Source organism: Delphinus delphis, chromosome 6, assembly GCF_949987515.2.
Source record: "Delphinus delphis chromosome 6, mDelDel1.2, whole genome shotgun sequence".
Classification (NCBI taxonomy): Eukaryota; Metazoa; Chordata; class Mammalia; order Artiodactyla; family Delphinidae; genus Delphinus; species Delphinus delphis.
In genome coordinates this window covers 50,411,919-50,439,135 of record NC_082688.1, presented here as the reverse complement: position 1 = coordinate 50,439,135, position 27,217 = coordinate 50,411,919, and the positions used below count along the sequence as shown (strand labels likewise).

The 27,217-nt window shown below is 41.3% G+C and overlaps 1 protein-coding gene across 3 annotated transcripts in view; it reads left to right on the top strand.

Annotated features, from left to right (window-relative positions):
- The window catches only part of PIP5K1B (phosphatidylinositol-4-phosphate 5-kinase type 1 beta), a 326,824-nt gene that overhangs the window by 89,625 nt on the left and 209,982 nt on the right, over positions 1–27,217 (top strand). For all 3 annotated transcript variants that reach the window (XM_060014654.2, XM_060014652.2, XM_060014653.2), the window contains exons 2-3: positions 17,980–18,064; positions 21,201–21,269. In XM_060014654.2, coding sequence (XP_059870637.1) covers positions 21,201–21,269 — 69 coding nt within the window. In that variant the 5' untranslated portion in view covers positions 17,980–18,064. The remainder of the gene's footprint in view (positions 1–17,979; positions 18,065–21,200; positions 21,270–27,217) is intronic.

Sequence of the window (27,217 nt, the reverse complement as noted above, 5' to 3'; positions counted from 1 at the left end):
CTTGATGTTAAGAGGGTATGTTTAGTACTGAGATACCAGCATGGTGGTGAGCTTTGAGGCAGCCTGCCAGGTGTGTGGGATTTGAAATAAATCCTAAAGCTGAAGATTGGGGATTTCACCCCCTATTTTCAAAGCCTTAGGAATTGAAATAGTTTAATAATAAGATGGAAAGTTACTCCTGTGAACTTAATACAGCACTTGAAAAGAAATCTTTGCCAGAGTGGACTGAGTCTCATTCAACGGATAAGTGAAAGTCTAGACAGTTTTCACTTAAAGGTAAGGTTACTTTGCAGCATAGATATACCCAGTAGGGTTTGAAGATGAACAGCTCGCTCCAAGAGAAGCCCAATCTCAGACTGAAGTTCACTCCTTAGAACGGCCGCTCCACAGGGTTGTCTTCTTTTGTTCTGTGACTCATGCTGTGTTGAATTCTGCTGGAATGAATGACGTAGGCTTGCCGCAGGGTATCACAGCCCAGTTCAGCCCCTGTGCCATAGAAGCAGTAAGGGGATGGAGAGCAAGGCAGTGTGTGAGCGTACCAGAAAGCAGATTAGAAGAGACGCCAAAGGAGCACGGTGGGCATCTCCAGGCGGTGAGATTGCTGGCCAGTTTTATTTTCTTTGTGATTCTCTATATTTGCCCAATATTTCTATAATAGATACGAGTTGCATTTATAGCCATATATATATATATATATATGTATATATATATATTTTTTTTTTTTGCGTTACGCGAGCCTCTCACTGCTGTGGCCCCTCCCGCCACGGAGCACAGGCTCCGGACACGCAGGCTCAGGGGCCATGGCTCATGGGCCCAGCCGCTCCGCGGCGTGTGGGATCCTCCCGGACCAGGGCACGAACCCGTGTCCCCCGCATCGGCAGGCGGACTCTCAACCACTGCACCACCAGGGAAGCCCATGTAGCCATATTTTTTTAAATGTTCAAAAAGAGATCCATTTGAAGAAAATGAGATGGGGGGAGGGATAAATTAGGTGTTAAGGATTAACAGATACACACTACTATATATAAAATAGATAAACAACAAGGACCTACTGTATAACACAGGGAACTATATTCAAGTTATTGTAATAACCTATAATGGAAAAGAATCTGAAAAGTAATTCATGTACACCCAAAACTAACACAGCATTGTAAATCAACTATACTTCAGTTGTGTGAAATAAACCTAAAACAGGGATGGAAGGAAGGAAAGAAGGAAGGAAGGGAGAGAGGGAGGGAGGGAGGGAGAAAGAGAACTCTTGTAGAAGTATTTGGGATGCAAAATCACCGTCCTAGTTTTTCATCTTGTTTCTCACTCTGAAAACTAAACATTCATTTATTATCCAATGCTAAAAAGAAGGAAGAAGAAAACATTTATGAAGCATTGACTTAACTGAAAATAAGTAAGGACTGAAAATAAGACTTCCTTTCTGTACTCAAGATAGCTTATCTAAGAAGTGTGGCAGACATTCTTATATGTACATTCATTACACTTTCAACTTTTAAGTCCGTGTGCCAAGCACTGTGCTAAGTTCTGTGATTTACAGAGAAATACACAGAGGTTATTGCCCTAAAAGGGCTGATAGTGTAGTGGAAAGAAAAGAAATTGAAACTGATAATTACAGTGTAATCAGTAAGTGTCACAGTAGGGGCAGGACCAGGGCACCATGGGAGCACAGAGAGGCACTGAGCCCTGACTTGGGAGGAGGAAGGGTGAATTCATAGAAGGAAACGATTGCCTTCGGTGCATCTTGAAGAATAAGAAACACCCAGCCGGGGAAGGGGTGGAGGAACAGTGGCATGTCAGGCTCTGGAGAGAGTGCAATGGAAGGAGGCAAGAGAGCACTATGGCTTCTGAGAACTGCAAATCATCCCATATGGCAGCAACCATGCTGGGGTGGGCAGCAAGGAGAGATGAATTGAAGAGGCCAGGTCATGAGAGGTCATGTGCTGTGCTAAAGACTTTGAGTTCCCCCCTGAAGCAGTGGGAAGCTACCACAGGATTTTGAAGAAGGAGAGTGACATAGACAGATTTGCATTATAGAAAGATTCTTCTAGCAATAGTGTGCCCCAGCAAGGCAGACTAATTAGGAGGCTGAGGCAGCAATCTGCGCAATAAATAAAGAAGTCTCAATTAAGAGAGTAACCGGGAAATGCGGAGAAAGAATCAAAGAACGTCAGGGAGATTGATTGAAAAGAATTTGATTGATGCGCTGTGGGATGAGGTTAAAAGAGGAGTCGGGATGACCCCTTGGTTTCTGGCTTGGACAACTAGATGGATGATGGCAGCATTCTCTGAGCGGGGACAAGTGTGATAAACTAGAATTTATAGTGCCCCTAAGATGCTATATAAGAACCCTGAAAGCAACTGAAAATATAGATCTGGAGCTCAAGAAAGAGATGTAGGCTCAAGAGTTATTGGGGACTATTCCAAGTAGGTGGCAGTTGAACCCCTGGGTAATGGAAGAGATTATGCAGAGGGAGTGAGAAGAAGAGAATAGAGAAGACCACGAGGAACAGGAATTTTAAGAGGCAGCCCAAGAAGAGGGAGCCTGCCAAAGAGACCAAGGTGTGTTCCGAGACGTAGGGGGAAAGTCAGCTATATCAGGAAGGGGAAAGCAGGTGTATGTGGAATCCTGGTTCAGGCTCACTCTCAAGCCTGCCATCCATGGAAGAAAGGGCAAAGAGCCAGTGACAAGTGGCAGAAATGCCCACACCAACTGAGTTTGCCTCTAACAAGTCTCCCTGGACATAAACGTCTGCCAACATTTCATTTGTAAAACGTCTGGCAATATAAGTTTTCTGTTTGTTTAACTGGGCGTATTGCCTCCCCCAAGCAAAATCAGGCTTCTGTTAGTAAAGACCGTAAGGAAAGGGATTTGGGGTAGGCAAACGACAGTGTTGGCCATGTGGGATAGCCAAGGGCGGAGGCACTGTCGATGGAGGAAGACTGGTCATCCATCAGTTCAACACAGATCTCAGAGCCCAGCGTGTGCAGGCTACTCCAAGGTCAATGCCGCGAAGAAGTCCAGAAAGGTGACGAATGAAACTTCATGGGTGAAGTAACCAGTAGCCCACTTGTGAAGTTGGGGTGGTTATGGGGGGTGGCTGGATTGCTGCTGCATCCGGAAGTGAAGGGGGAGGGGAGGAAGTCAAGGCAGGGAGCGAACACTAGTCTTCGGAGGATTTATCTTGAGCGTTAAGGGGAGTGAGAAGGTTGCAACCAGAAGAGGGCGTCAGGGTGAAGAAGACGTGTGCGGGAGGAAGGGTCTCCGGAAGGGTATCAACATGCTCATATTCCCAAGGTAAAGGGGCAGATGAGAGAAAGCCGTTGAAGGTCCAGGTCAAAGGATAACTGATGGAGAGAGGGCTCCAGATTGGTGTGTGCGGGAAGGAACACAGAACATTCCTTAGCTGTGCATTAGAGAGGAGGAGAGAGCCCCGGACTAGAGAGAAGGTTGGGGACCAGCGTGTGAGAGTTCACAGGTGGGAAAGGCAGCAAATGAAGGGACCATTCATCCCTCTGTGAAGCAGGAGGCAAGGTGCAGAGATTGTCAGGCAGGGCACCTAAGGAAATAAGTGAAGTCTTAAAATAGGCAGTCTTCGTAGAGGGGTTAGGAGCCCTTCTTTGGAACTGGACAGTCTGTATGCTCACAGCCTGGTTCTGCCACTTGACTGTGTGAATTTGGATAAGCTATTTAATCTCTCTGCGCCTTAGTTTTCTCATCTGTAAAATGAGGGTAATAACAGAAACCTGTTACTTGGAGTCGTTGAGAGAATTAAATGGCTTGATTAATGTACTTTTTTTTTTTTTTTTTGGTGGTACGCGGGCCTCTCACTGTTGTGGCCTCTCCCGTTGCGGAGCACAGGCTCCGGACGCGCAGGCTCAGTGGCCATGGCTCAAGGGCCCAGCCGCTCCGCGGCATGTGGGATCTTCCCGGACCAGGGCACGAACCCGTGTCCCCTGCATCGGCAGGCGGACTCTCAACCACTGCGCCACCAGGGAAGCCCTTGATTAATGTACTTTTAACTGTGCCTGGCACAGAAAAAGTGCTCCGTATGTATTATCTGTAGTAATTACTATTAGCAGGACTGAGAGCAAATGCAGTCTGGGGTCACACAAACACCGAAATGTAAGCGGTCGATGGAGATTCTGCGAGCACAGCCAAAGAAGCACTGTGTTCTTCTAGGATAGAAGGTTAGAAGGAATCAAGGAAGTCCTCAGAGACGAAAGACACTGGACTGATGCACAGGTCACGGAGAACAAATACTGGGCTTAGGCAAGAGGCTGTGGAAGAGCATATGCTCTCCTGAGACTTGAGAGGGGGCAGGTGAGGCGCGGGGCGCGGTGTGTATGTGTAAAGGCTCCTCCCACCTCCAGGGAGGCAGAAATGCGCAGGCAGAGCAGAGCCGTGAGCCCGAGACTCTGCAGGGCCTTGAGTGCTGGGAGTCTGCCCCGTAGCCACGTGAAGTTTGGAAGCACAGCAGTGACAGGATCCGCTGTGGCTCCTGGTGCCCCTGCTGGTGCGAGTAGCTGAGGAGGCCGATGATAATAATAATGCTAAATTTATGGAGTGTGTGCTCTATGCCCGGGACACCGTGAATGCTTTGCATGTTGGTCACTCCTCGCAGATGCCCTGTGAGAGAGATACTGTCATTTCCCCCATTTCTCAGGTGCGGAGGCTGTACAGCTGGTGAAGCCGGGCAGTCTGACTCCATCCCGTTTCCATGACCACTTGGTTGTCACCACCTTGCCCATTAGGGCGTGACTCGGAGGAAAGGGTGGCAGGCGGAGGATGGGGTGAAGACCTCAGTTAAGGCTGTGGTAGCTTATTGATAGTGGATTTTCTGTCCTAGTCAAGGAGAGTTTGGCCATAAAGATGAGAACCTCCTGCAGAGAGCTCAGGGGAATGGTGGATGTGTTATGAAGCTACAGGACTCCCCCAGAAGCCAGCTGCTAGCTAGGGAGTGTGACTAGATTCCAGGGCTGGGTGTCGGCAGGCAGTAGTAATATCTCTGTCTGTCTGGAAACACAGAGCCTTGTCTGTGCATCATTCTCTAGCCTGATTAAATGGCGAGGTTCTCAGTTTCAGTGACTCTGGCTGGCTTCTGGCTCTCCCTGACCTGAGAAGTCCAAGACCAACCCCACTTGACCACTGAGTCCCTGCGTTGTGGGAAAGTTCTCGACATGGATATAACCCAGTGGATCAGCCTGGGCCTAGTGTGGCCCCTCGGTTCATCCTGAGGCTGGGATGGAGGTGGGGAGGGTACCATAGGCGGGGAGACAGCTGCTCTTAGAGCGCCCATGATGGTCCACAATTAGCAAGGCTTGAAATATTAGTCACCCCGACTGGCCCCCAAATTCCCACAGACCCTGGCAGTGCCTGGGTTCTGACCGTGTTTGCATTGTCAGCACCACTCAGGGCTCTGTCCTTTCAGTGTCGAGCTCAACCTGGCCTTCTAGGTTCTCACCACCGTGACCCCTGCAGCAACTGCTGCGTTCACTCTTTCAATCCAGTCTTCCGTTCCCATTTCATCCTGTCTCCTTTTAAGCAATATTATTATTTTTAATATTATTGGCCTCCTACTCAAACGCCTTCAGCAGGTGTTCTCTAGTTTTTCGTACCTGTGGTTGGCTCCCAAGGCCATCTAGCCCGGGACTAATCACTGTCTCCAACTTCATCCCCCACTATTAGGTCAGGACGATCTTCCTCTCACCAGGAGTAGTTTTCCCAGATGCACCCACCGCTGTCACCTGACAGCTGCTCCATCCATTAGGACTGCCTACTCTAGACCCTGTCACCTCCTCTTCTCTGAACAACTCCTTTAGTCTTGATTCTCCAGTTAAATTGTTGGTTTGTTGAAAACAACTCTCTGTCACGATGTCTCAAACCTGAACACAGAACTTGGGAAATTTAATATTCAGGGACTAATAACTGATTTATGATCCCATGGCCTTGGGTTTTGGGGGTCAAGGTTTTTAATTTTTAATTGCATTTTTTAGAACATTCCATGTAAGCCCTCTGACTGTGATAATTGAATACCTGTTAGAAGCAAAGCCAAGTAAAAGGTATTAGCTCCTAATCCTGTTAAAGACTTGCCCATTATTTCTGTGCTTTTGTTTTGGCTTCTCTTTTAAGCACCTTGACAACAGGGACCATCTTACTCATTGTCATTTCCCCCCAAAGTACCTACCATAGAAGTGCTGGAATCAATGTTTGGGTAAATGAATACTCTTCCAGGTGAAAGTGTGTCATAAGTGGTCATCTCACCGCTGTTTTCCCTCTATCTAGACTTTTATATTTGTGCCTCGTTTGAAACTTCTCTTATTACTTGTTGACTATTAAGGTTATTAGCCTAGAACTCTAGAAAATTTTTCTCCTGCTCAGAGTCTCTTCTACTCTTCGGAGCGTTTGCCATTCCCTTGAGCAGTGCGTTTCTTTTAGCGTCCTATCTACCCCCATCTCTGTCCTTTCAGATTTCCCCTCAGACACTCAGCCCACAAACACTGGCCAAAAGAAAGTGCTTTGGGGTAAACTACTATCTGTCCCTTGTTTGGGGGGCATATAGGAGATCTGTGTTGCTGTGACTTTCTTTAAAGAAGATGAAATAAGCCCAGAAATACCCTGAACACTGCTGCAGGAGCAAAACCAAATCGATTTTGGTTATTTTGTTTGGACTACTTCTTTTTACCAGTCATGACTGCATTCATTCCCCTATGGTTTACACAATTATTATTATTGGAATAATTGAATAATTTCTGAGGCATATACTCTTGGGGGGAAAAAAGAGGAAAATAGGTTAGAAATAAAATGTGGAAAGGAGACATCATCTGGTAAATAAAAAATGAGAAAGTTTACAGTGTAGTAAGAATATAATGTTGTGAAGTCTACCCAATATCAAATGTCTAGTAAAACCGGGGAAAGAAAAAATGTAAGCATTATATAGAGGTAGAAAGTCCAACTATGTGCAATTCTTAGTGACGGTCCCAGATGTCTCTGGGAAGAGACAAAAAAGTGACAATGTTTGTGAAGTCTTCATAGAGGCTTTTCCTTGTGCCAAATGGAAGCCCAGGTGTCATGACCATGTATGAATTTGCTCTCCTGACTTTTCAGCTCTTTCCCCAACCCTCTTACCCTACCCCTAAACACACACGAACACACAGTAGGTCTTTGTGTATTTAACATGAAAACCAGGGCAGGAGAAGATTGTACAATCATGGTGTTTTCCTGAAAGGCTGTGAGTTGCACTGGTCTGAAACCAACACACCCGCCACAGTTGTTTCCATGGGCTACTTTCTTCTGTCTAATGTTTGCAGTGAAGCCTTGGTTTGAAAAGACGTATGAATTCTTTTAGCACAACCTTTGCTGGGAAAATGAATTACGAGTGGTTCATTTTATGCTGAGCCTTTTGTCATCGCCATTTATAGCTATTCTGTTTATTCACTTGGTGAGAGCCATTCTGAGAGTTGATGAGTGTGTTTCGTGAGGGACTATAAGAGCCCTGCAATTTGTTTTGATTGGTCTCCATTTGGATTCATAGCGAGCAGGTGCCACCGTTTGGAATTGGTTTTGGCAGCGGCTTGGTTATATAAATATTAGATACATGAAACGAAACCTCATTTAAATTATTTTCATCAGTAGGAATAGGGGAGCATTACGCTGAATATAAGAGCACCACGGTTGTATTTTTACAGCTTCTGAGCTTACGAATGTGTAACATACCATATGTCTGAACATATGTGTGTATAGGTGGCCTCCTTTGTGCAGATACTCAACATGCAGATCTTTTGCATTTCTTTGAGAGTTTATGCAAATATTCTAAAGAAAGAAATATGAGCCTATGATTTCTTAATAAAACAGAAAATTTTTCCCATTTGAAAAATACAGGCATTTCTACTTTGGAAAATCTGTCAAGGATGGTTTTCAGTTTGGTGTATTCTCGTTGCTTATATTTAAGCCTTGGAAAATAACCTGTCACATTTTTAAGCCTTTGGTTTTTCCTGTCCTATTGTTGTTGTTTGTTGCCAAAGCCACATTAGAAGAGTACCAAACCCCTTCCAAGTGCACGGGAAGGACTACAATACTTCTTACCTCCCCAGCAAAACTACTTACGAGGCTGACATTTTCCTAAGAATGACTTTCTAGGTTTTCATGAAAACCATATACATTTTTTACAGATTTATTTTTATTTAGGCAAGGGACTAAACAGGGGTTTGTGATCATAGGTAGAAAGAGCAATCTGGATGTCTGTCTGTAACCCTATAAGTAACATCCTAAGCCTGCTTCTGGGTATATTCTTAAAATGCCAGATTCAAGATCTCAGAGAACACGCCGGAACATGTGTTAAATATGCTTCGTCCTGCTGGGGCTTTCTTTAAGCTGCCATGGCACCTGGCATCTTCCTCACCCTCTACGTCTCAACCTTGTGTCCCCCCAGAAACTGCTCAGTTTCAGTGTTCCTCATAAATGAAGCTTTCCATGGTCCCTACAGGCTGACTTGGGCAGCTCTTTCTCCAAGAACCCTAGTAAAGCACGTGGCATGTTGTATTGTACCTGTCCCCATGTCTGTCTCTTCTGCTGATGTGACTTCTTTGAGGACGAGAATCTGTTTCTGTCTTTATGGCTCCAGGGCCAAGCTCATAGCCTGACATGTACTGTTCAATGGTGTTGATGAATGCATGAAAAAGTGAATTAGTTTTCTGGCAGATAACATGAACTCAGAAGAGCATAATTTAAACAGAAATGATTAACATTAACAGGCAGACACGACCAAGGCCCAAATTGTGTTTTAATTGCTTTCTCTATTGGGAAATGATCTAGGAAAGGTTACCATAGATAGCCTGAATGGCGTGAAAACACTTGAATTTGGCTAACTTGTGGAAGATCAATTCCCATAGGGCAGGTTGTACTCATGATGATCAAATGATGAGTGAGTCTCCTCATTCCGAAGAGGATCTGAGGGGAGGCTCTACCCAAGAAAGTTGGCGATGGCTCCAAACCAGAAGCGCCATGTAACAGAGTCAGCAGGATTCGTGATAGAAAAGAAGTGGATAGGACCCAAGGTCATAGAGAATCAGTAGAAGAGATGGACCGAAAACCAAAGCCTTCAGAGGCCTCTTGCACTGTTCTTCCCATTAGTCCTTGTTGCGTTGCTTCATTGGTGTTTAATGAAGGGGTTGTTTTTATGGGAAGATCGGTAAGGACTCATGGCTAGTGCCCCTCGCCTCTTGTATCTATAGGTTGGCCTACTTAGTTGGGTAATTTGATAATTAGTCATTTCCCCCCTCATTTGGCCTTGCATGAGGAGCAAACTCATCTGTGGCAAATTAAAATACTGACTTCGATGGCCCTAGCTGGGAAATTAGAGGTTGAAAGGGTTGCATCTGACTAACTCGAATATGGCCTCCAAGTATAATATATCTAAAACCTTTGGTAACTGTAGAGCTTTTGCTTTTGTTTTTGTTTTTAACACCTTTATTGGAGTATAATTGCTTTACAATGGTGTGTTAGTTTCTGCTTTATAACAAGGTGAATCAGCTATACATATACATACATCCCCATATCTCCTCCCTCTTGCGTCTCCCTCCCACCCTCCCTATCCCACCCCTCTAGGTGGTCACAAAGCACCGAGCTGATCTCCCTGTGCTATGCGGCTACTTCCCACTAGCTATCTATTTTACATTTGGTAGTGTATATATGTCCATGCCACTCTCTCACTTCATCCCAGCTTACCCTTCCCCCTCCCCATGTCCTCAAGTCCATTCTTTAACTGTAGAGTTTCAAAAAGCTCCCCTACCACCTTGTAAACTCAGAAATGCCCTCCAGGTTGAGACTCATTGATGTCGAACAAGTTTTACAGGAAATAATTATGTAAGTTAATATTGTCAGCTAACCTCCTGATTGCCTTTACAAAATTGAAAAATGTAATGCAATATTTAGCAGACAGCCTTCCAACATTTTGTCAAATAACTAGGAGGGAGAGTGTGGTATGGTAGAATGAGCAGTAGATTTGAAGTCAGACAGCTCTGGATCAAGTCTCAACCCCACCACCTCTTGACTTGACCCCAGGCAAATTGTCCCAAGTCACAGCCTCACTCCTACGCTTAATGAAGAGGCTGCAGTAGACCCTCGCTACTTTGTAGTGATCTATTTAAGCTCTTTGGAAATCCCCAGAGTCATAAAAATAGAAAAGTTTGTACCAGCTCCTAGCCTGCCTCCCAATCCACATTTTCTTTGGGAACCATGTATCTTGTGCATATCATTAGCTCATATCTGCTTTCCCACATTCATATTTTTATCTCATTTTTGTATCTCATTCTGTAGCCCATCACTGGCCTGTTTGTCTCAAAGCCATTCCTCACTCTTCTCCTGTTCTGTGTCACAGGGCAGGCATTCCTAGAGGATACATTTCTCGGGCTCCCTGTGTCACATGGTTTTCAGTAGGCTGGCCCATGGGAGCCATAGACAGGGATTGCTGGGTAGAGGGGCTGAGGGAGAATCTAGAGTGTATCCCCCTCTCTGTGCCCTGGGTAGTATCCGCAACAGTGACTGTCTTCACCATGCCTCCAAATATACCCCCTCCTTCTGTAGTTCCAACCTCTTCCAGTTCACCCTCGCCATGATGTTCCGCAGATCCCTCCGACTTTTGAGGTCTGGTAACACCCCTTCCCTTGGTGTGCCTCTAGCCCTTGGGGTGCCAATGTTAGTCTCTGCATTTCATCACCATCTTTTGCTTAGCTTTTTAACTCACCCGTCACTTTTATAACTAATTCCATGTCTTAAATTCTCTTTCTTTAACATACCCAGAATAGGTTCTGTGTTCCCTCCTGGACCCTAACATCTCTCTTGAAGTGATAAAACATATTTATTGCCTCTACTGCTTAGAGTAGCTTAGATGAACCCAAGGCCTTGAAGCATACTGAAAAAACTGGTTCCCCAGACCCACCATGCAGAGACAGTGATTTAGTTGTTTTGGTGCATGGCCTGAGAACCTGAACTTTCAGAAAGCTCCCCAGGGGTTCCGATGCTCAGTATTGGTAAAGAGAACAGCAAACCAGGCTGAGATGGAGGGGTTTGGGAGTTGCTATATTTCTTCACCAGTAAGGGCTTCACTTCTACAAACCAGCCTCACAGCGAGAGCCTCAGCAAAATTAAAAATGACTGCGTCCCATGGATGTTATAGAACAGTCAGTTACAAGTGTCAGAATCACACAAGCTAAATGGAAGAATGCCAAAGGATTCGTTGCAGGATTAAATGAAATCTTTTTTGTGACAGCGTCTCACACATAGTTGTTGCTCAATAAATGAGTCTTTCCTTCCCTGCAGTTGAATGAAAGCATAGAAAGGTAGCAGGCTCTGAAATAGTATAAATTATTTATTCCTTATGCTAACAAAATCCAGATACCAAATACCAGAAAGGATAGATAAGCCATCATCAAGTCAAAAACATTTTCATTGCTTGGCATGTATTATTGTTAGCTGAGCTGGTGTTTCAACAGTCTAATCATATGACACTATTAATTGGCTCTGTTTAATGTCAGAAATAATTTAAGGAAATAAGTTCTAACAGGGAGTCTCGTGTCAGATTACATATGAACACATCTGCTAAGGAGACCTGAGTCTTATGATTATGCCCTTACTTGGCCATTAGAATTTCTGCATTCCAGGCTCTTGCCAGAGACTATAATTTTGAGTGGTCCCCTGTCCAGTTCTTATCAAAAGGTTGGTCACGAGAAATAATTTTCAGAGAGCACTGCCTGAAGGATATGAAGTCTGTTTGTTCCTCAGCTAGAGAGCCTACATATTATTCATGGTTTAAGTCATCAGATCTCCGTGTAACAGCTTCTTGTCAGTTTCCCTTTGCTGGGCAGGATTGATGAAAAAAGACACATCTGTCCTTATGGAATTTTTGAACTATGTGTTCAAAGGGAAAACTCTCATAGGTTTCTAGACAGAGAAAACCAATAAGTTACCAAGACAGAAGCATCAAACTAGCGTGAAACTACTCACCTGTAAGCCAGGAAGCAAGAAGTCAGCAGTGACATAGCAATAGGGAGATGAAAGAAAGGTCTGGGAGCCAAGAATCCAAGAGATCTAGTTATACATGGGGACAAAGGAAAGACATTTCTGGACATGGAATGACACAGAGCAGACCATCCATGCGCCACTTCTTAGGAACTACTTGAGAAGTTGTTCCAACTGAATGAAAATTGAATCAGAACAAAGGTGTTCGGATAGGAGGAGATGAAGAGTCAGAGAAACAATGATGAGCAATGAACCTTGTAAAACTTGTGATCAAGTCAAATAAATGTTAATAATATGACTGTGAGCTATAAATTGTTCATCAAGAAGAGCTGTGTCGGGCTTCCCTGGTGGCGCAGTGGTTGAGAGTCCGCCTACCGATGCAGGGGACACGGGTTCGTGCCCCGGTCCGGGAAGATCCCATATGCCATGGAGCAGCTAGGCCCGTGAGCCATGGCCGCTGAGCCTGCGCGTCCAGAGCCTGTGCTCCGCAACGGGAGAGGCCACAACAGTGAGAGGCCCGCGTACTGCAAAAAAAAAAAAAAAAAAAAGAAGAGCTGTGTCAACTAAGAGGAGCTAGTTAGTGGTTCAAAATGGAGCAGTCATTGAGAGAGTAAAAATATTCCATATATCTCCTCTTGCGGGGGAGGAAGAGAACAGATGTCATGGGTTGGGCTCTCTAGAAGCAGGCACTGGGACAGAGTTTTGGGTGCAAGATGTTTTCAGGGGTCAAAAAAACATATTGAAGTCCTAACCCCCAGTACCTGTGAAACATGACTTCATTTGGAAATAGAGTCTTTGCAGATGTAATGAAGTTAAGATGAGGTCATTGGGCGGGTCCCAATCCAATAGGACTGGTGTCCGTATAAGAAGAGGAAAATGCCACGTGAAGGCAGACAACAGAGGCACAGACTGGAGTGATGCAGCTGCATGCAAAGGAACGCTCAGGATGAACGGCCACCACCATGCAGCTAGGAGGAGGAAAGGAAGGATGCAGTCCAGAGCCTGGGTGGAGCAGGGCCCTGCTGACACCTTGATTTTGGACTTTCAGCCTCCATAACTGTGAGAGGATGAATTTCTGTCGTTTTAAGCCACACAGTTTGGAGAGTGATACAACCTGCGAAAGGAGGAGGGGGGAAGCATGGTCAGGCAAGCAGAGGAAGAAGTCAGACTTCCATGTAGGACCCACAAAGCCGGGGCCAACTCAGTGGGGAGCTGCCCCATCGTTCAGTCACAGGCTGTGTGCAGCCCCAGCAAGGCCAGGGCCTGCGAGAGGAGGCTCCCTGCAGAGGCAGACCCTGAAAGGGCTGGCAGCCGGAGGCGTCTGCTGACCACACTCTTAGTGGTGAGCAGCCTGCCCTCCTTGAGGGGAGATCTGGGTGGCACAGGTCTGCGTCTAGCACAATAGACCATAGGAAAAATGCCTGGGTAGTGGGATGGCATAAAGTCATTTTATTATTATTATTTTTTACTAGAAATACATAGACTCTTAATGGTTTAAAAATAGATAATTATGAGCAAAATATATGTGGAATAAAAAATTTCAATTAATGGGAAAAAATAGAATTGTAAATTTTATTAACCCAGCAAGAAAGGAATAGATAAAAATAAATGCAGGAACCATAACTATAATTAATAGTAAACAAATATGATGCAAGTAAACCAAATATAATCTAATCACAATAGATGTGAATTTGTTAAGTCCCCTTTCAAATGACAAAGACTCTTAGATTGGTTAAAAAAAAAAATCCAGTTTTAAGCTGTTTGTCAGGAACACAGCTGAAACCAAATGACAATAACTAAAAAAGCTGAAGATAAAAAATGGACAAGAAGATGCCAAGCATGTGCAAATAAAAGGGAGGAAGTGAGGATATTAGCATCAAGATGGAATCCAAGACCAAAATTATTAAATAAGAAAAAGAGATACTTTTGCAGATAAAGAGTACAATTTGCAAGGACACTATTATACATACATATATCCTTTGTACACGGCCAGCATAGTTACGGAAATTTTAAGGCAAAAAATAAAAAGTAGAAATACAGGAGAATATGATTAACCTATAACCATATCAGAGAATTTTACTGTATTTTTTCATAATTTGACAAAGTAGACAATGTTATAAGGTGGCAATAATATAGTGTTTTTCTACCCTAGAAACAGGGCACAGGCACGTTTTTCTCTTGTGTCTACGTAACATTTAAAAAAATTGTTTCTATGGCCATAGGAAAAAACTTGAACTTGAGTGGGAGGGGAAATTTTACTTATCCCATATTTTGATCCCAGTGCAATAAGCAAGAATATAGCAATGAATGAAAAGATTAATAATTAAAATATAAATACTTAACGTTAAGAAACTCTTATAGATGATTCCTGGATCAAATTGAAAATCAAGTCCAAAATTACAAATTATTTGGAAATTAAACAGAATACTTCACATCAAAATTTATGAGGAAATCATTAATATATTCAGGAATACTTTGTAGCCTAAGTGATTTTAACACCAGCTTTTTAAAAGAGTGAAAATAAACTAAGTAGTGCATCTAAGAAATTCTTTAAAGCCCAAAGAAAGAAAATATTAAAAGCTAAAATTAATGGAAATGGCCACAAAAACAAATAATAGAAAAGGGAAGTCTGACTAACAAAAATACATATTTATAACATATATATGCAACATATAATACATATACATTTTATGTCTACACACACACACACACACACACACACACACACACACACATATGCATACATGCACACACACACACCCCATCAAGAATAAGGAAAAAGACATTACCTGGATCCCAAAAGAATCGAAAGACTTCAGTAACAAAATATTATGTGTTAACTTTATGACAATAAATTTAAAAATCTAAAGGAAATCGATGGCTTTCTAACAATTAAATTATGAAAATTTGATTCAAAGAAAGGTTATAAATCCCAAGAAATGAATAATCCCCAAAAACTAAGTGCATATAAAAAGCCATCCAATTTTATGAAAAGTATTAATTTTTTAATACCCAAACCTGGTAAAGATGGGAGAAAAATCATTCAATTTCAATTATGAAAATATCCTTTTAAAAATGGTAGCAAATCAAATCTAAGTTAGGGTTTTTCTAGAAAGATATAATTTTTCATTGTGAAATTTCTCAATGTTATATTTGGCACAGTAGAATAAGGAAGAACAATTATGATTATATCAACTGATGCTGAAAATGCATTTGATATAATTCAGTAGACATTCCTAATAAAGAGTAAAGTAGAACATAGCAGAAAGAAGCTACTATGCTACCAAACAAACAAGACCATTATAGAGGATGGTGACTACTGTAGGATTATAATATAAATATCAAGCACTACTACTATTACTCAACTGCTATTATTCAACATTTATTTGGAAGTTCATTGAATGTAATAGGAAAAGAAATAGAAGTACGATGTATAAATATTGCAGGTAGTGTGATTGAGACTCTGCCTAAAATCTTTTAAAATTCTGTAAGAGGATTTGATTAAATGACTGGATGAAAGACAATAGATGAAACCCAATCATTTTCTTTCTATGAGTTAATAACCAGTTAGAAATGCAAATAGAAAAATCCCTATTTAAAAGCATGACAAACTAAAGTATCTGGGAATGAATTTAGTAAGACATAAGACGAAAACAAAAAATATGGTTGTAGTAAAAGATATAAAATAACATTTGAAGAAATAGAGAACTATACCATGATTTGAATAAGGAAACTTAAAATTCCAAAGATATTAATGCTTCCCAAAGTAGTATATAACTTTAATATAATTCTAGTCAGAATTCCAACTTGGCAGGGGGCTGGTGGGGTGGGCATGTTTTCATGTTAAGCAATGTGCTTTTCAAGTCCATATAAAAATATAAACTTGGAAGAAAAATAGTGTGGGGAACTTGTAGCAGCAGCATGTTACTGCATTTAAGACAACATATTAGCTTAGAAATCAACAGGTAAGTCTTTGGAACAGAGAGCCTAGAAATATATTGAGGTATATAGGAAAACTTAATATTTGCTAAAGGAGGCATGAAGGCATGTCCTTCCAGTAAGAAGATAGATTATAAAGTAAATGATGTTGGGGCAATTAGCTACCCATCTGGGAGACGATGAGGTTAGATTCCATTTGAAGCAAAGATCTAATGTTAAAAATGAGCTATAAAGGTATTTGAAGAAAATACAGGAGAATACATGTAGTGTAACATCAGGCTTGGGAGAACTCTCCCAAGTAAGACAGTAAATCCACAGTCCATCTAGGAAAAATTAGTAGATTTGACTATGTAAATATTTTAAATGTCTACCTGACAAGGCACCATAAACAGAGCCAAAAGATGAACAATAGCTTGCAGCTCATATGACACAGTTAATGTTTAATATACCAGGAGATCTTACAGATTGATTATAAAAGAAAAAAAGATAAACAGCACAGTATAAAAATAAGCAAAAGGAAATGAACTGAAAATGTAAATCACCAGTAAAGCTGTGAAGAGGATAGGCCCCGTTAGTGGTAAGAGACAGTGAATTAAAATGACTGAGGTGTCATTCTCTGCCCATTAGATTGGCAAACATTTTAAAGATGGCAAACATCCAGTGCTGATTAGTATGTCATTAAGCAGGTACTCATTATGCACTGTGGGACTCATTGCTTCACCCTTTTTACAGAAAAGAATGTAACAAAGGTCCTTCAAATACTTAATGCACTTATCAACTTTGGATCAATTTCCAGGATTCTTTCCCACAGAAATAAAAGTACTAGAACATTAGAGATGTTTATGTAAGTCTGTTTATTCCTTCTCTGGTTACAGTAGCCAAACCTGGAAACTGTCTGCATGTTTGTCCAGGAGGGAGTGATTGCTTAAATGATGGTGTATCCATTTTGTGGAATATGGTACAATTATTTTTTTTAAAGGTTACACCATAGGATTCCATTTGTAACATTTTTTTTTTTTTTGGTTGTGCCGGGTCTTAGTTGCGGCAGGCAGGCTCCTCCTAGTTGTGGCTCGTGGGCTTCTTAGTTGCAGCTCGCTGACTCCTTAGTTGTGGCATGCGAACTCTTAGCTGTGGGATGCAAGCGAGATCTAGTTCCCTGATCAGGGATTGAACCCAGGCCCTCTGCATTGGGAGCGTGGAGTCTTAACCACTGCGCCACCAGGGAAGTCCTGATACAGTTATTTTTAAGTGAGAGAGATATATAATATAGATTTGAAAAATATCTTTAAAATGCTGATAGAAGTGGCTGAAATAAGTGTGTGCATGTGTGTGTGTAAGCATAGGGAAGATTTTGGAAGGATAGTCAACAAACTGTTACCATTGGTTATCTCATTGGGGAGATACTGATGGGACCTTATTCATTTTTACTTTAAACTGTATTTTTAAAATTGGGTACCATAAGCAAGTATCTCTTTTGTATAAAAACATAATTATAGGGCAAAAAGGTTTGTTGAACTGTCTTTGAAGTTGTGTTATTGAACCAACCTTCATGAAAATCACAGTTGATTTATCACAGGGATAATATTGCAAAATTATCCACACATCACGTGGGGTCTCTTTTTTGAAGACCCACAGGAGAAACTTCCACTGCAGCCTCAATCCCCAATGTGGTTCATTTGAGCAACTGACTTGTTTTTATCTTATGAACATTGGGCATTTATGTAACTGATTATTTCTTCCTCTGCTGTGACCACTAGGAATCTCAGAGTCAAACTGGAGACTGACCAGGGTATTCAACAACTATACAGGATTACGCGGCTCACATTCTGTGCACAGCCCATACTGCTGGCACCGTCTTGTTCCTCACCTTTATCTTCCCTTTATTTATACACACATTTCTTTATTTTAGCTTTAACTGATTGCATTGTGTGTATCCCTATAGCCACCTCTGATCTCTTCTGGGAGATGAAGTAGAGGTATGAATAAATAATGAATAGTGATTTCTATTTTAACAGGAACCTGGGGAGGAAAACAGTCTCAACAATGAATAGGCCACTCATCACGACCAATTACAGATGACTTGCCATTTCATTGACAAAGGTAAGGCAGTACGGTCTATATTTTTAATTAATTCCAACGGACTCATTATAAGCCCTTACTCTTTTGTTTTATATTCACAAATACTCTAAATCATGTATCTAGTTCATGGCCTTTAACTTTGACATTATCAAATTGAAAACAAACAGCAAGCAAATAGAAACAGGAAATGTTGTGGATGTTGGCATGCCAAAAGGGGCAGAACCCAGGAGATGTGGTCTCTGCTATTAATTACTGTGTATGGTTAAATACTTGACTAGCATTAGTGTTTTCCTTATTTCTAAATGTAGCAGTGCTCACTGCAGCATACTTGGAGAATATAGCAAAATATTAACATGATAACGCAAAGCATTCACAATCCCACCATCTGTAGATAATTACCAGTACTTCTGTGAATTTCTTTCCTCCTTCCTTTTTGCATATGTAGAAATATATATGATTATAATGTTTTTTAAAGCAATGTTTTTAATCCATACTTACCTTGGCTTCCATAGTTGTAAATGATGTACCTTAACGAGTGCAGAACATAGCAAGTCTAGGAAGAGACAGTAATTGTCACTGTGACCATTTTAATAGCCATTTGCAGTTGACCAGAGCATCCCCAAGCATCTCATTTGCCTCTCCTACATGGACGTCCTGGTGAATAAGTCCGTGTGACCTTTGTTAAACAGAGACAAACAAAACCCTTTGAATCCAGGTGATGTCTCATGGTCTGCTTTTAACATTATTATCTGCTTTGTGCTGCCTAAAGGGAATTGTTTTTTTTTTTTAATATATTAAGTTTACCCACTTCTTTTCTACTGTCTAGTCAGGAATGATTTACAAAGTAATAAAAAAAGACTCATCATCCGTCCTTCATTCATGCCAATTTGTCAACCCCTCATTAAGACTGTATTTTCAAGCCCTTTCAGCATTGCTCTTGAAGTTTTTCGGTTTTAAAAGCTGCAAACGCTTAGAAGTGAAATTACTGAAATGGCATTCTTTAGGGAAGTCTTCATTCTGTGGGCCCTATCAAACAGTTGAAGATTAAGGAAAATCCGACTCTTATTAGTGGTAGTACATACTAAATTGCACAAACATACTCTAATACGGAAATAGGGATCAAATATCAGATAACTCCTTATATATTCTTATAGTGATTATGTAATTTGAGTTTTCCAGGGGAATGATACAGGGTTGGGTTTGGTTTTTACCCTGAGCCTGATATTGTAAAACCTTTCAAATATTCCAATTCCACTAATATATTATTCAAAACTCATATTATGAAGTAACTAGAAAAATCAACTATTCTTTAAATAAATTAAGCAGATACAGTGTGGGAAGCAGTAGTGTATGAAACATCTGTCCTTGAAAACTTCATATTCAAATATGGACAGATTGAATGGAGACAAATGGAACTGAAAGTTTATCTAAGAGAATGCTTGGATTGGTGGGCAGTCATAGGTCTGGTGAGGTTGGCTTGCCATGGTCCGTTCTTTCATTTTCTTGGGTGGTTTTTAGTCACATCCAGCTCATGGCAGTCATTTAGTTCCAGTACAGAGAAATGGCTGGCAGATCCTTAGGTTTAGTGCATACTATGTTTATTGAAAGCCCAAGATTTAAAATGTGCTTCAAAGGCTTATGAGGAAGTCAGAAGTTTTCTCCTCCATGGTGTATAGAATGCTGTTCATTGCAATTTAAGATAAGACCCTTAAACATCATGGCACGCTGAGTTATGTAGTTATCCTTGTTTACCACATAGGTAACTGGTTTTAAGAAATCAGATGAATTAGAAAATGTAAAAACCTTATTATTAAAAGATGAGAGGAGCACATGTTTAAACATCTGATACCTCCCAATGAAAAATAAAATTTTATCTAAAAGCATTGGAAGAAATCACAAAAATAGTCAATAGTTTTAAGTATGAAAAATGTAAAACTTCTCCATGTCATAATTATAAAACAAAGTAAAAGACAGCAGCATGGAAGATACTAATAATGTGCTTGTGAACAGATTAATAACCTTAATACATAAAAATCAATAAGGAAACCACTAATACTACTAGCCATAATAGGTAAAAAATCAATACCCAAGACCCCAATAGACCAGTGGGCAAAATAATAGAAAAGTTGAAAGAAGAAATACAAAGAACCAAAAAAAGATATGCAAACAATGTTAACCTTCGCTAATAATTTTCAAGGATGCAAATTAAAATCAGGAGGTGCTTCCTTTCACCTGTCAAATTAGCAAAGATTTAAAATGGTAATAGTCATTGCTAAGCGTGTAATGAAACCAGCTTCCACTCATTGCTGTTAGTGTGAATGGGTGTATTCTTCTTGGAAAGAAATTTAGCAATATGTGGTAAGAGCTTCTGATTTTTTAGTGACCTAGTAATTCTAGGAAACTAGTACAAGAAAACATTAAAGGTGGACAAAGGTAGAAGCACACGGTCATTACTGTTGCATTATTTGTAGAAACAAAACCCCTGATCCACCTCAACTGTCCTTCAGTGTTGGCATTGTTAACTAAAGTATTAACGTGCAATTGTGTTCACCCAGTGGTGTCTCTTGCAACTAGAAAAAATTATTCTTACATTGAGATTTTTATAATCAAATGGGAAAATGCTTATTACATAAGTGTTCAGTGAAAAATGCTGTGTTAAGATAGTATCATAATATTTTTAGTATGAAAGTGCATGAAACAAAAGGTGGAAACAAACATACCAAAATGTGAATAGTGGAGTTGCCCAAGGGCAGTAGAACTGGGTAATGTTTTTGTTCTGATTCATGTTTTTGGTACTTTCCAGATATTTTTACAGGAAGTATATATAACCAGAAGAATAGGGGAAAGAAATTAATTTTTTAAGGCTTTGTAGAAAGAAACTTACACACATATGATCTGGGCTTGGACTTCCATGGCCTCTTTCTTAGAGCATACGGAGTAAAATGTGTGGCCAAAATGATTTATATGTAAAACTTTATTTTGGAAAGACTGGAGAACACAGAATTTTTTTTTAGTATTCTGAGAAATCTCTTCCTTTCTTGGAGACAACAGCATAACAACAAAAATGTAATTAACCAAAACAGGTAACAATATTATTAGCATATTGTATTTCAGAGTAGAATATCTAAATTCAAATAGGTACATTTTTCTCTTGTAGATGTCGTCTGCTGCTGAGAATGGAGATGCAGCACCTGGGAAACAAAACGAAGAAAAAACCTATAAAAAGGTGAGTGAGTGTGTTATCGTCTTTTTTCAGCTCAAAAAGAGGAACACTTGTATTGCTTAGAACGCTAATATTGCCATAAGCCTTTTCTTCCTCCAAAGCATTTGTATGTAAGTTACCGCCTTAGTTTCCTATTTCTGTAACAAATTACCACAAAGTTAGTGGCTTAAACAACCTAAATGTATTTTCTTACAGTTCTGTAGGTCACAAGTCTGGCATGGGTCTCACTAGGTCAAGATCCAGGTGTCTACGGGGCTGCATTCTTTTCTGGAGGCTCCAGGGAAGAGTTCATTTCCTTGTCTTTTCCAGCTTCTTGAGGCTGCCTGCATTGTCTATATCATGATTTCTTTCCGACTTCAAAGCCAGCAAAGGCCAGTTGAGTCTTTATCGGGCCCTGTCACTCTGACACTTTAAAGGATGCTTGTGATTACATTGAGCCCTCGTGGATAATCCAGAATAATCCCTTTATTTTATTTTATTTTTTATTGGGGTTTTTTTTTGGTGGTACGCGAGCCTCTCACTGCTGTGGCCTCTCCCGTTGCGGAGCACAGGCTCCGGATGCGCAGGCTCAGCGGCCATGGCTCATGGGCCCAGCCTCTCCGCGGCATATGGGATCTTCCCGGACCGGGGCACGAACCCGTGTTTTCTGCATCGGAAGGCGGACTCTCAACCACTGCGCCACCAGGGAAGCCCAATCCCTTTATTTTAAAGTCATCTGATTCGCAGCCTTAATTTCTTCTCCACCCTTACTCCTCATTGTCACATAATGTAGCATATACACAGATTCCAAGGATTTGAACATGGACATCTTTGGGGGCCATTTTTCTGCCCACCACAGTTACCATGATACAGAACACTGACAGAAGGTAGTTACTTGAAAACCCTTTTTATGCCTAAGAAGAAGGCCCTTATGTGTGTGCAGTGTTCTTTGTTCACTATGTGAATCTTTTTATTGACTTGCTACTTGCCACCATAATTTCAAACATCTTCTACCTTTAGAGAAGATTTTTAGCCTGGAATTGCCTCTCACCCCTTTCTAAGCCTCTCAGATTCCATGTCTTCAGCCCATTTCACAAAAATCTCTTTCTAGACCTCCCAGAGTATCTTGCCTGACCACTCTTTGACTTCGATAAATTCTTGGTTCCTAGCAACCAAGTTAATGTTCAGAAGCATTACTGGGTAATATATGTTCCCAAGCACTGCTGTTCCTGATTTTAAATGGACTGTGCATTTTAGCTTTTTAGCTTTTAAAAGACCTTGCCCTCCTCCTCTCTGGGGAGTAGAAGGTTTGCGTATTGAAGCTTTGATATACCTTAACATTTCCTTTTGCCTTTTACTCTGTAATGGATAGCTAGCAAGAAGTTTTGTCATCAAGTCCCATGAACCATGTGATCTGACCACAGATTTAGGTCATGGAACTAACATGATGTATTTCCTGTTCCATTTTCATGTGGAATAACATGCCCTTTTTCCTGGTATATCTTTTCTTCTGACTTTTCTACTCAGCCAAACCTAGAAGTATAAACAGAGAGCTTGCCATCCAAAGAGGTGATGTGTTTGGGGAATAGTAGGTTAAAGATTCATGAGCTCACAAGTGTCATGTTACAGCTTCTAAAATTTGTTAATCTGAACAGAGGCAGCAATACAGAATTATTTATTTTCAGACCTAGGTGGAAAACGATAGCCTATCTCATTTACCCAAGACTCTTTGTAAATTCAGTCATACATGGGACCAACACAGAGATGGTCAAACGGTCAGCCTGGCATTCCTTCAGAGCAGTTTCAGGCAGTTTTCTCAGTCAGCCTCAAGATGCATTGTGATTCTTGATTGTGTTCTGATTTCCAGGAGCTCTTTAGTAATGCAAAAGTAATAGAAGGCATGTGACCATGCGATCTTGGAGTTACTAAGTGTGTCTTGCTCAAGAATTAGTAAAATAGGTTTTCAGTCATATTATAGGTATGATTCTGTGATGAATGTCCCTAACAGGGTATCTGACTCAGCAATGTTGGGAAGGTTATAAAAACTAAAAATCATATTGTATGATAGCAAATAATTCTGAAAAATAAAGAGAAGATGCAGGAAACTTAAGAGGACCAAAAAAATCTATGATTTTTTTTTTTTATGTGTGATGGCATAGGGACCTTTTTGATGACCTCTGATTTTAAAAGGAAGGTTAGCAAGGGAAGAGGAGGACCCTCTCTGTAAGAAAAGCGCCAAGACACAGCATAGTGCCTAGAACTTTAGCCCTCGGTGAATATGGTGTTATCATGCAAAGCAGGAAGAAGGGATCATTTAGAGAAAGTGTTGCTTTGCCAACAGGTTAACAGCTCAGCTGAACTATTCAACTGAATTCTTCCGCATTAAGCAAGAGGTCTTTTTTTTTTTTTTTACATCTTTATTGGAGTATAACTGCTTTACAATGGTGTGTTAGTTTCTGCTTTATAACAAAGTGAATCAGTTATACATATACATATGTTCCCATATCTCCTCCCTCTTGCATCTCCCTCCCTCCCACCCTCCTTATCCCACCCCTCTAGGTGGTCACAAAGCAGGAGCTGATCTCCCTGTGCTATGCGGCTGCTTCCCAGTAGATATCTATTTTACGCTTGGTAGTGTATATATGTCCATGCCACTCTCTCACTTTGTCCCAGCTTACCCTTCCCCCTCCCCATATCCTCAAGTCCATTCTCTAGTAGGTCTGTGTCTTTATTCCTGTCTTACCCCTACGTTCTTCATGACATTTTTCTTTTCTTAAATTCCATATATATGTGTTAGCATATGGTATTTGTCTTTCTCTTTCTGACTTACTTCACTCTGTACGACAGACTCTATGGGTGTTAATGGTGGTGTTAGGAGTGGTGATAGTAAGAGTTACATTAGCTACTGCAGATGTGTGTCTCTAGGCCCAGCTGAACCATGTCCCAGAAGAAAGAACTTGAAGCTAGAATAGGGAAACCACTGAGTGTGAGCTTTGAAAAATCGGGAGAATGGAAGGCTCCCATCAAAAGACAGGAGATGAGCAAATATCATCCCTATTTTCAGAAATGAGGAAAAGGTACATTCTGGAAACCAGATGTGAGACTGTTCCTCGGCATAGTTTGAGCATGGGTTTGTAAACATATAGCTATGTACATTTAGAGAAGAAACACGTGTCTTTTACAAACCTGCAGAGGTTCATAAAGATAGAGTTTATGTCAAATTAACTGCATTTCCTATTATGAAAGAATCATTAAATTGGTCGCAGATACGGAGAATTCTCAAGTTTAGTGGATCTTGATTTAAAGGTACCTGGAACATTCTTGTCTCTACTGACATGATGCGAGTTGACCCTGTGTAGCTTCATAATTTTTACCCATGACCTGCATGAAGACATCAAATTTATACTTTGCAAATGTGCAGATGACAGAAAACTGGGAATGATAACAGGTTAGGTGGGTGTCATCAAGGCTTATCATTAACTATTTCATTTCATTAACTATTAACTATTGTCCCTTGCATTTCATTAACTATTGTCCCTTTTACAAATACTTTAAAATTAACTTTCTTTCCCAACCCTGAAGCCCTGACCATGGGGTATGCTCCTTTTTAATGAGTTGTTGGATGAGCAATTGGATTTTACCTGTGACTGAAGCCAATCCAGGTTCAGAACACTCTGATCTTGGGTGCTAGGCATGAGAAGGATATCAAGGGAGTTTATAAGGAACTGACGGTTGAGTGGGAGAGCCAAGACATGAAAACAGTTTTAGAACACAGTAGTCTATAACAAAGGTTCAAAAGAGGAGAAATCAATATGGGTTAGAGTTAATGAGCGGGTTTAGGCTTTCTGTGTCAAGATGCATTGGGCAGCTGCCAGCAACACTCAGCATCGTGAGTGCTGTGATGTCCACGTGTTTTTAGGGAACACTCAGAGTTCATGGAACACTGTTATGCTCTCTGAGTTTCAATTACTTGCATGTGATTGTTTAGGCTGACTGCTTTTTGTTCTTCCAGTTGACCATTTCTCTAATCCACTATCAGTTCCTGACAAGCCCAGGAGGAGTAGCTAAAATCAGTTGGGAAGGTTAATGTCTTCAGCTAATGGCTGAGATAAGAATTCTGATTTTAGCTGCTTAGAACAAACATGACGCCCATGAAGACAGGCATTAAGGGCTGTCTGGCTTCGTTACAGAGCGTAGTATTTCTGTTCTCAGTTCATTTACTGGGTGTCTTCCACAAGAATTGTAAACGCAGAGGCTTTAAGGGGCCAGGCAGGTAACAAGGGAGTAAAACAAGCAGGGGGAAGGTGGTAAACAGGAGAATACATTCCTTTTATAAAGGGGACCGGTGGCCTTAAACGCTAGCTAATAGAGCTTTGCATGAGTCCTCACCCAGGGTTGCCAGATAACTGATTTCTCTAGAAACCAAAAATGTAGATTCTGATGTAAAATCTCCTAATTGTTAAAGATTGGCAACTGATTCAAAATTGTTCAGAAATACACTCTGGAAGAAAGACTGTACATAGTGGAAGATAACAAAGACTCCGGCCCCTTCCCCAAATGATTCTCCTTTTAAAAACTTTCATGGTCTAGCAGAATGTTGCGGTTAGTTTTTGGAAAGGAGTCCACCGTGTCCCCAGGTGCTGGCCTGCTGAATAAAGCAACCTTTCCGTTCTTACCAAAAAAAAAAAAAAAAAAATACACTCTGGAAAAAGCAACAAACTGTATCAATCATATCTGGTCCTCGCATGGTGGCCAGTTTGCAATCTCTGCACTCTTTGGGTAGAGAAGTGAGATAGGAGAGGAAGATGCAGAAGATATGCGTGTAAGGCCTGGTCTCTGCTTCCTATATCCATACAATTTATTTAAGAGAAAAAAACAGATAGGAGGCCCGTGTGAAGAAAATAACAACTCAAAGTGGCGTGAAGTGCCAAGACAAGTGGCATTTCACTTAATCCTCTAGCGAGTCCTGACAAGCCCAAAGTTCCCTACAGTCTCCTGGGGAAAAGTCCTTTTCTTGGACTTGTTTGTTAGCAGAACATTTTGCTGGGATAAAAAGTTCTTACATGCCTCATTGCTTTTTGTCATGGCAGAAAATGCCACTCTTTCGACGACTGTGCATTGACTAACCGAGTCATCTGTCTCAATGACGGGGAATCCGATGGGCACAGGCACAGAATCAGGGATGAGCGTGATTTGTTGGAGGGACGGTAGAGTCTGACCTAGACAAAGCTACGTGTCATTGTTTGGGGAAAGCAGAGGCGATTTCAGAAGTATGGGCTGGCTCTAAGTGACAGCTAGCTTTGCGTGCTGGTTGGAGGAGTTTGGATTTCATGTTCTGAGCCAGCACTGTCCATTAGAACTCTTGGCAATGATGGAAATGTTCTGTAATCTGTACTAATACAGTAGCTACAAGCTGTGTGTGGCTATTGGGCACTTGAAATGTGACCCATGTGTCTGAGGAAGGAATTTTTTTTTTTTTGCAGTACGCGGGCCTCTCACTGTTGTGGCCTCTCCCGTTGCAGAGCACAGGCTCCGGATGCGCAGGCTCAGCGGCCATGGCTCACAGGCCCAGCCGCTCCGTGGCATGTGGGGTCTTCCCGGACCGGGGCACAAACCCGTGTCCCCTGCATCAGCAGGCGGACTCTCAACCACTGCGCCACCAGGGAAGCCCTGAGGAAGGAATTTTTAATTTTCATTTTAGTTAAATAAGCGCATGTGGCTAACACCTACCATGTTGGACAGCGCAGCTCTAGGCAGTGAGGTACCATGACACTGGTTCGGAGATCAGTGACATGATGAAATGACAGTCTAAACCACGATGAAGGGTGACCTGAAAGTTTCCAATCAGAGTAACTACTAGAAATTTTCTGCCATTGATGGAAATAGAGAAGTTTGAAGAAGAGATGTTTTTTAACAAGGTGATAAGGAAGGAAGGAAGCAGAAAACAGGACATCAGTTCACTTTAAGAATGG